Source organism: Bison bison, unplaced genomic scaffold, assembly GCF_000754665.1.
Source record: "Bison bison bison isolate TAMUID 2011002044 unplaced genomic scaffold, Bison_UMD1.0 scf7180017864376, whole genome shotgun sequence".
NCBI lineage: Eukaryota > Metazoa > Chordata > Mammalia > Artiodactyla > Bovidae > Bison > Bison bison.
In genome coordinates this window covers 14,994,132-15,004,102 of record NW_011494948.1, presented here as the reverse complement: position 1 = coordinate 15,004,102, position 9,971 = coordinate 14,994,132, and the positions used below count along the sequence as shown (strand labels likewise).

General features: G+C 39.3%; 1 protein-coding gene across 3 annotated transcripts in view; it reads right to left on the bottom strand.

Annotated features, from left to right (window-relative positions):
* FOCAD (focadhesin) overlaps positions 1-9,971 on the bottom strand; it is a 295,859-nt gene that overhangs the window by 194,233 nt on the left and 91,655 nt on the right. For all 3 annotated transcript variants that reach the window (XM_010857081.1, XM_010857080.1, XM_010857079.1), the window contains one exon: positions 8,031-8,233. In XM_010857081.1, the coding sequence (XP_010855383.1) occupies positions 8,031-8,233 (203 nt within the window). The remainder of the gene's footprint in view (positions 1-8,030; positions 8,234-9,971) is intronic.

The following is a 9,971-nucleotide window of genomic DNA, read 5'->3' as shown; positions in this document are numbered from 1 at the left end:
TCATGGCATCTGGTCCCATCACTTCATGGGAAATAGATGGGGAAACAGTGGAAACAGTGTCAGAGTTTACTTTTTGGAGCTCCAAAATCACTGCAGATGGTGACTGCAGCCATGAAATTAAAAGACGCTTACTCCTTGGAAAACAAGTTATGACCAACTTAGCATATTCAAAAGCAGAGACATTACTTTTCCAACAAAGGTCTAGTCAAGGCTATGGTTTTCCCAGTAGTCATGTATGGATGTGAGAGTTGGACTGTGAAGAAAGCTGAGCACTGAAGAATTGATGCTTTTGAACTGTGGTGTTGGAGAAGACTCTTGAGAGTCCCTTGGACTGCAAGGAGATCCAACCAGGCCATTCTAAAGGAGGTCAGCCCTGGGTGTTCTTTGGAAGGACTGATGCTGAATCTGAAACTCCAATTCTTTGGCCACCTCATGTGAAGAGTTGACTCACTGGAAAAGACTCTGATGCTGGGAGGGATTGGGGGCAGGAGGAGAAGGGGATGACAGAGGTTGAGATGGCTGGATGGCATCACTGATTCAATGGACGTGAGTTTGAGTGAACTCCGGGAGTTGTTGATAGACAGGGAGGCCTGGTGTGTTGCAATTCATGGGGTCGCAAAGAGTCGGACACGACTGAGCAACTGAACTGAAGACAAATCAAAAATCTCTAGAGTATAACTATTCCGTTATTAAAGACTCACATGGACTTGCACACACACACAAAAGTATTTAGACAAACAGAAAAAATTAATAACTACTAATCTTCATCTTCATTTTGAGAGTGTGGAAATTGGACAACCAGAATCAAAGGTGAGAAAGAGACTGCTCATTGTATACCATTTATGATTCTTGAACCATTTCATTGTATTAAAAATACTTTATTTATTATAGTCCTGTCTCGCTAAGAATTTTTTTTCCCAAGAAAATGAAATTCATTAAAGACTAGAGTCAAGTTCTTTAGTCTAATGACAAACAGCGTTGGACTTCAGATTTAAAAGACCAGATTTTGGCACAGCCATGACAGTTATTAGACAGTTATTAAAAATTGTTACACAATTTCTCTGAGCTTTATTTTCCTCATCTATAAAATGGAAGTAATGTCTATCTCCCTGCCAAAATTATTGAGGTTGAGAAAGAAACAGTATCTACAAAGCACCCAGCACAGTGCCTAGAGTTGCAAAATAAAGGAAAATATTATCCTTGTCATCTTCAGGAGAGAAAAATTAAATTGCTGGATATGATTATAAAAGAAAATAATTGGAAATCACCATGAACCATAAATTGACTAGGCAGCAGTGATATTACGGAGTCAACATATTAAAACAGAAAAGTAATCCTACTGTGCTTAAAGTATTAGTCCAGGTTTAGGCTCTGTTTTTCGTCTGTTTGCCTAAGGTTAGAGTCACAGGAAAAAGGCACAACGTTGACTAAGAGATCACAGAATGGTCTCTCTGTCCCACTGAGTGACAGCTGCCACAGGCATGATCCCAGCGCAAAGGTGCACCAAGGCTTTTCTCTCAGCACCGGCCACCAAATCCTGGCCCCGTGGAGTGCTGTAGGCCCTGGGTTTTAGAGGAGAAGGTAGGTGTTTAAAGATAAAAGACAGGCTTATGTTAAATGAATTATATCTCAATAAAAAGAGAAGAAACAATAGAAAAGTAACATTTAAGTGAATATGAAATGGTTGCACATCTACATATGTAAAACAGTTGCAAATCTTTACTTTTTAAAAATTTTAATAAAAATGTTCAGGTACACTGGAATACTAACAATATCTGTTCATACTTCTTTGTCTAAAGAGGACTGAAAAAGAAATTGTGAATGCAGGTGAACAATATAGATTTTCATTAACTTAAAAGAATAACAATTTTCTATAATGTGGACTAAAACAGGCTTAACAAGTGAGGCCAGGATTTGACCAGGAGAGGGAGTGTGGAACAAACCTAGAGACACTTAAAAGTAGCACAGGTCTGTGCAAAAAGGGATTTAATTACTCACCAGACCAGAAACAGAAGACTGGAATAGATAAAGCCTTAATAAGAGTGTCCTTCTCTTCTATACAGGGCTTCCCTGGTGGCTCAGAGGGTAAAGCGTCTGCCTGCAATGCAGGTGACCTGGGTTGGATCCCTGGGTCAGGAAGATCCCCTGGAGAAGGAAATGGCAACCCACTCCAGTACTCTTGCCTGGAAAATCCCATCGACAGAGAAACCTGGTAGACTACATTCCATGGGATCGCAAAGAGTCGGACAGGACTGAGCGACTTCACTTTCACTTTCACTTTCTGTTCTATACATCTATAAAGAATCTAATCAAGAGTTAAAAGCCTTGGTAGTGGTTAATTATCACCGAAAGACAACCATTCTCTGTATCCATGTTATTAAGAAGACAATGATAGAAGCACAAGATCTAATTCCTATTAACTTCCAATCAAAAGCTTTTAAGAAACCAGTTTACTTCAATTTACTATTGATTTACTGTTTTCCTGTAAATCTGAAATACTGTTATTAACTCCCAAGTTCAGCACAAAGATGATAAATTACTGTTAATAAAATCAAAGTGGCAGCAATAGAGTGTAGGCAAATGTAAACTCTATTTGTCAAACAGACAAAACCTGAATCTAAGTCCTACATCCACTCCCTGTGTAATGAGGGGGAAGTTAATTAACCTCCATAATTTCTATTTCTTCACTTACAAAATGAGTACTATAAGATTATCATCAAGGAAATGTAAATCAAAACCACAATGAAATAGCACTTCATAACCACTCCTGTGTTAGTCTCTCAGTCATGTCTGACTCTTTGCGACCCCGTGGACTCCCCATCAGGCTTATCACCCCATCAAGTTGCTCTGTCCGTGGAATTCGCCATGCAAGAATACTAGAGTGGGTTGCCATTCCCTTCTCCAGGGGATCTTCGTGACCCAGGGATCAAACCTGGGTCTCCTGCATTGCAGGCAGATTCTTTACCATCTGAGCCACCAAGGAAGCCCGTCACAACCACTAGTATGGTTGTAATAAAATGACAGGTAGTAACAAGTGTTGGCAAGTACATAGAGAAACTGGCACCTTCACACACTGCTAATGGGAATGTAAAATGATACAGTCCCTTTGGAAAAGTCTCACAGCTCCTCAAATGATCAAACACATGGTTACCATATGATCTAGCAATTTCACTCCCTAGGTTATCTACCCCCCAAAAATGAAAATCTATGTCCACACAAAAACTTGTACAGGAGTATTCACAACAGCATTATTCACAATAAACAAAATTTTCTTAAAAAAATTAAAACCCAAATGTTCAATAGATGAATGAAAAAATAAAATGAGGTAGCTTCATACAATGGAATATTATAAAGTGTCTGCCTGGAATTCGGGAGACCTGGGTTCGATCCCTGGGTCGGGAAGATCCCCTGGAGAAGGAAATGGCAACCCACTCCAATATTCTTGCCTGGAGAATCCCATGGACAGAGGAGCCTGGTGGGCTACAGTCCATGGGGTCGCAAAGAGTCAGACACGACTGAGCAACTTCAGTTCACTTTCTTTTTTGGAGTAATAAAAGTATTCTAAAATTGACTGTAGTATTGTATACACAACTCTGTAAACATACGAAAAGCCACTGAGTTGTGAACTTTAAATGAGTAAAATGTATGTATGTGAATTTTATCTCAATAAATCTATTTTAAAAAATAATCAGACTCTCACTGCATGACCCTTGGCAAGTTATCTTCTCTATATTTCAGTTAACTCTTGGATAAAATTAGACCAATAATAATAATACCTACTTCAAAGAGTTTGGGATAAAATCAAATGACTTAATACATGGCAAAGTATTCAGAATGGAGCCTGAACATAAGACTTGCTTAATAAACAACCACATGAAGCAGGGCTTTGTTGCCTATTTGGCCAGGGCCCGGAGAGCTTCAACCATTAGGCCTTCAACCAAGGCCACACATGTGGAAACAGCAAAACAAAACTATTTCAAAGTTATTGTGAGAAAAGAGTTGATCCACATAACTTCTTAAATAGAGCATGTGCTCAATAAATCTTAACTTCAGCTATAAATAGGACAACAACAATATATTATAAATTTTGATTTTTTAAGAGACAATACTCAAAATACTTTCTGCTTACTATATACTACTTCAAAGTGAAAATGAGTGAAACCTACTTAGTACTGCTTTATTAAAAGGTAATAAAGCTCACAGTGCTTTAAGTACGAACAAAGTACTTTATCCAAAAATACCAATTAATAAATGTATGACAGATCCTACCTCAGTCATACTTTCTCTAAATCTTTCTGTTGACTAAAATAGTTCTCCAAAGATGAATCTTGCCCTACTGTATAACTGCAGGAATTTGACTATTAAGTCTCTTTCTTGCTTTATTTCACCCATCCCTGGCTGCCAGGGGCATGCAAGAGACTCCAGCAGATAGCTTCCTATGGGCCAGCTCTGGCCTGTGACACCCCACACACTTCACCAGCTAGCAGGTCATAGCTACAATCTTCCCACCAGGCTGTGATCTCAGCCTTGAGTGCGGAGATCCATTTGGTTCATTCTTTGGGTGTCCCCTGCCTCACTCTCAGAAGTAGAAGCTGTTCTCAACATTTATTATGGCAATATTCCTTAGAGCCTCATTACTGCTTTCAGTAATTAAACACCTTTTACTAGTTAATAATTTCTGTACTAAGTTTCTCTTTATTTAAATTATCAGTGTGGCTTCTCTCTCCTAACTAGACCCTGACTCATACCCTGGTGCTTTCTTCTCACTACCACCTGCCCCCATTTTCTGGGGGTAGGGGCAGCAAAATTTTAAGGACTTTAGAGTTGCGACTAGTATTTGATGTTTTTCACCTAAGAGAACACAAATAGGTTTTAAACATCACCTGTCATAGTCTAATACAAAGGATCCTGTTTTTCTTACCCGATAAATAAACAAATAGAAGTTTATTACTGCTGCTACTGCTAAGTCGCTTCAGTTGTGTCCGACTCTGTGCGACCCCATAGATGGCAGCCCACCAGGCTCCCCCGTCTCTGGGATTCTCCAGGCAAGAACACTGGAGTGGGTTGCCGTTTCCTTCTCCAATGCATGAAAGGGAAAGGTGAAAGTGAAGTCGCTCAGTCGTGTCTGACTCTTAGCGACCCCATGGACTGCAGCCCACCAGGCTCCTCTATCCATGGGATTTTCCAAGCAAGAGTACTGGAGTGGGGTGCCATTGCCTTCTCCAAGAAGTTTATTAGATTATGCTAATCTTTTAAAGAGATGAATGGCTGCTTTGATATTTTACTTTTTAATTCTTAGAAACTGAGAGAAGTTAAAATGTGTTTTATTTCATTGTTATCAACACTTCAGAAACAGGTAGGGAATTCCCTGGCAGTCCAGTGGTTAGGATTCTACTTTCACAGCTCAGGGTGTGGGCCAATCCCTGGGGAGGGACCTACGATTCCACATGGCACACAGCATAACCAAAAAATTAAGGAAAAAAAAAAAAAGAAATAGACAGGAAACAGAGAACTGCATGGTACGGTAATATTTACCCTTGGATTTATTTATGAAAAGAATTATACTTCTGAAGAAATGCTTTAGTTCTAAGCCAAATACTCAAGTCAGAATCACCAATTTAAAATTAAATAATAAAAATATAAACAACAAAAATCTGTGATTCTAAACAATGTTTCTGTAATAAATCAAGAGGGTAAAATGATCTGTATTTGTATCAGAAGCATACATTCCTCACTGAACAGAAATTTCTTGACTGTCTACTACGTAGTAAACAATAGGTCAGGTGTGGAGGATGCAAAGACAAATAAATAAGCTAGGGTGTTATCTATTTCCTTGAATATGTGGAAAATACTCAGTTTCACCGCTGCTAAAGTGTTTTTAATTTTCCAATCCATGATCAGCTGAAAAAGATAATGCAGAAACACCTATGGTGGAAAAAACATCAAAAGTTCAACAACTGTTGCAATTTAAATATTAATGTGCTTAAAAAAAAAAGGCAAAGTATGAAAAAGGCCAAGCTTCCTTCCCTGGGTGAGCTCACGGCACAGCTGGAGGTACAAATATGTACCCCTTAAACTAAGACACACAGCACAATCCACTAATGCTGAAAGTGTTTGGATGCAAAGGAGACAGAGTAATAAATTCTGACTCAGGGAGGCTGAAAACACTTGGCTGGGTCTTGAAGAACGAGTAGTTCAGGCAAAGGAGACAAAAGTGCATTATGTACTAAAGCAAAGATTCAGGAGGAGAACTGGGAGTTTGGGGCAGGTTAAATTTATAGGTATGTTTGGAATATAGGGTCTGGACAGGCGTAGGAGAAAAGCCAACAGTAAACTGTGGCTTAAATTTTTCAAAAGGGAGATCATATATCCACTGAAAGCCTCAATACAGCAGCACACTACCATCAGGAGGACATTTACACCCTAATAGTATTCCTTCCTCCTCCCTCTTCACCAGCTGCTAAAGAGAAAATCCACCGTGCAGTGCTGATGAATAAGATTCACACACACCTGAGCAAATAATAAGCTGAGTACTTACACATTAGATTTAGGGTGATCCTCAGTAAATATCACTCATGATTTAAAGGAACAGAACTCTCAGACATAGTACCCTGTCCCCACCCCCATTCAGAATCCAATTTGTGTTCTATATGGGCAAACTACAAGGGGAGGTAAAAGGCTATTAGAAATTTGGGGTCACAGTTTGTCATTCTATCAGAGCAGATGTTAAGAACTCTCTTATTTTAATGCAAATCAATTACCTATTTCAAGTTTTATGCTTTAGTCAAACAATTAGGATCAAGGAGGCTACAGCATACATTCAATATGCCTGCAGGCTAGTTTCTGCTGCATGATCAAACAGGGAACATAACCAAGAATCCCCAACAATGCCTGGATTTCTGCTGCTAGAACATTTAACAATACGTTATTAGTGGTATCTCTACTTTTGCAAACAAAACAACTAAGGCACTTGCTTGCATTTATGTAATGTCTTTGGTCTCCGGAAACTTAAGATGCTTCACCAGTTTTACCGTCTTTAACCCTTTATAGTTGGGAAGTACTATCACATTTTACTGGGCTTTGCTGGTGGCGCTAGTGGAAAGAACCTGCGTGCCAACGCAGATAGATGTAAAAGATGAGGGTTTGATTCCTGGGTCAGGAAGATCCCCTGGAGGAGGGCATGCCAACCCACTCCAATATTATTGCCTGGAGAATCCCATGGACTGTGGAGCCTGGCAAGCTACAGTTCATAAGGTTGCACAGAGCTGGACACGACTGAAGTGACTTAGGACACACACATCACATTTTACTAAAGTTAAAACCCAAGCACCTAAACAGAAAAAAATATGATGAATGTAGGCCTAGAATTCAGCCACTAACAAGATATTACTCATATTTCTCCATTATTCTAACAGGACCAGTGAGACTGACAAAGCCAAATGGGGTAAGCCCAGTAGGCATGGATCAGAATGAAGTGTGACAGTTGGGCTGAAGGGAGTAGGAACACACACAGGGACATCAAGAACCATGTGCTGGGGAATACAGCGTAAGGTGCCATATTCAAAAGTCAAGTCTTAGTTCTTACAGATCCCAGAACTTCCAGGCAATTGCAGTTCCCCACCATGGATTGTTGCAGGTCTAATTACACTGCACTATTTAACAGTATAAAGAAGGGGAAGAAAGGCTCCATGCTCACATGTGTTGCAGAAGCACTAGGTTAGTTAACTAGAACTAGTTGCTTTCCTGCAGGATTCCTTAGGACCTTTAACCACTAATGGACACTGGAAACTCAACAAGCAAAAAAGATTAGACAGATTTCCAACACTTATTTCAAGCAGGACTACCCTCCCCACCACAGTCCAGAAGAATACACTAACATCCACACCAGTGCCTGACAGAGTGGTAAAATTCAACAACAGGATTTAAACCCAAACACATATATCATCAGGAGGTGAGATTTCCGGCAGTGACTTAAATCCCATATAACTGATTAAACTTTATGTTAAGAGAAACAGGGATAAAGTGGTTACCTTTCGGTGCTCGTCTCTGTAGCGCTCCTGCTGCACCATTTCTAAAAGGTTTACAGCCAACTGCTGCCTAGAGGGACCTTCTTCATCCACGGATATACAGTCTTCCAAGGCAGTAGAAGACAGTATCTGCAGAAGTGGCATCACTAGCAGCAACGAGGACTTTGGGATCTTCTGACTCTCAGCAGAAGAAAGGAGCTTCAGAGCTGGTCATCCAAACAACAATTCACAGTTTTCAAAATTAATACTGCAGTCAAACAAAATGCTGTTTTGTTTAAGAGAAATATGCAAAGAGCTTTCTTGCCCCTTTACAATTGGGTCATACATACAATTAAGATGATAAACCTGATCCTTTAAGAAATAAAAAGAACATAAAAATTAACTCAGCAAAAATAAGCTATTAATGCACAGAACTTTTTAGTTTTTACTTGAGGATGCTCTTAGAGAAAATTCATATCATAAAGTAAAATCAACTTTTTTTTTTTTTCAGGTCAATATGAATTTCTTTAAAATTCAACTCAACTTTTGTTCTTATACCCTGTCAGATCCTCTGCCCTCACAAACTGAGCCAAGAGACCAGAGTTCCTGATCTATGGATAACAAAATCAACACATGCACTACTCTTTCAAGCCCAGCTGAGAATTGTATCAAGCGATGCAAAAGTAAACAAGGTGAAGCACGGGATGACCTTCAGCAGTAATTACCAAGAAGCAAATCAGCAAATTCTCAAAGTCCTTACCCATGGAATACAACCCATGTTTATAAAAGATTTTTTTAACATGGAAACAAACACACACGCAGAATAATTTACTTATATGTGTAGTCTCCCTTAGACTATGAATAGGATGAATTAAAGAATAAACTTTCTTCACAGTTATTGAATGAATGCTGATTTACTGAAAAAGGTTATTTTTACAAATAACCTCCTTCAGAGTGAGATTATTAATCAACTTAACTTCCCCACTACACCAAAAAAAACTACAGTGAACTTTAAATCATGTCAATGAATTGCTAGTATTGTATTTTAAATCACCTGGAAGTCAAACCTGAATGTGGTATGAAATACAGACACTTGTTACTCCAACACTACGAATTTACTTTTTTTGCCTAAATATTAGTCTTAATTCATAATTGTCAGTTATTACAATAATCTAATACCTTTAACAGATACTGAAAGAGGAACTCCCCAGGTCAGTAGGTGCCCAATATGGTACTGGAGATCAGTGGAGAAAATAACTCCAGAAAGAATGAAGGGATGGAGCCAAAGCAAAACAATACCCAGTTGTGGATGTGACTGGTGATAGAAGCAAGGTCTGATGCTGTAAAGAGCAATATTGCATAGGAACCTGGAATGTTAGGTCCATGAACCAAGGCAGATTGGAAGTGGTCAAACAGGAGATGGCAAGAGTGAATGTTGACATTCTAGGAATCAGCAAACTAAAATGGACTGGAATGGGTGAATTTAACTCAGATGACCATTATATCTACTACTGCAGGCAGGAATCCCTCAGAAGAAATGGAGTAGCCATCATGGTCAACAAAAGAGTCCGAAATGCAGTACTTGGGTGCAAGCTCAAAAATGACAGAATAATCTCTGTTCGTTTCCAAGGCAAACCATTCAGTATCACAGTAATCCAAGTCTATGCCCCAACCAGTAACACTGAAGAAGCTGAAGCTGAATGGTTCTATGAAAACCTACATGACCTTTTAGAACTAACACCAAAAAAAGATGTCCTTTTCATTATAGGGGAATGGAATGCAAAAATAGGAAGTCAAGAAACACCTGGAGTAACAGGCAAATTTGACCTTGGAATATGGAATGAAGCAGGGCAAACGCTAATAGAGTTTTGCCAAGAGAACACACTGGTCATAGCAAACACCCTCTTCCAGCAACACAAGAGAAGACTCTACACATGGACATCACCAGATGGTCAACACCGAAAT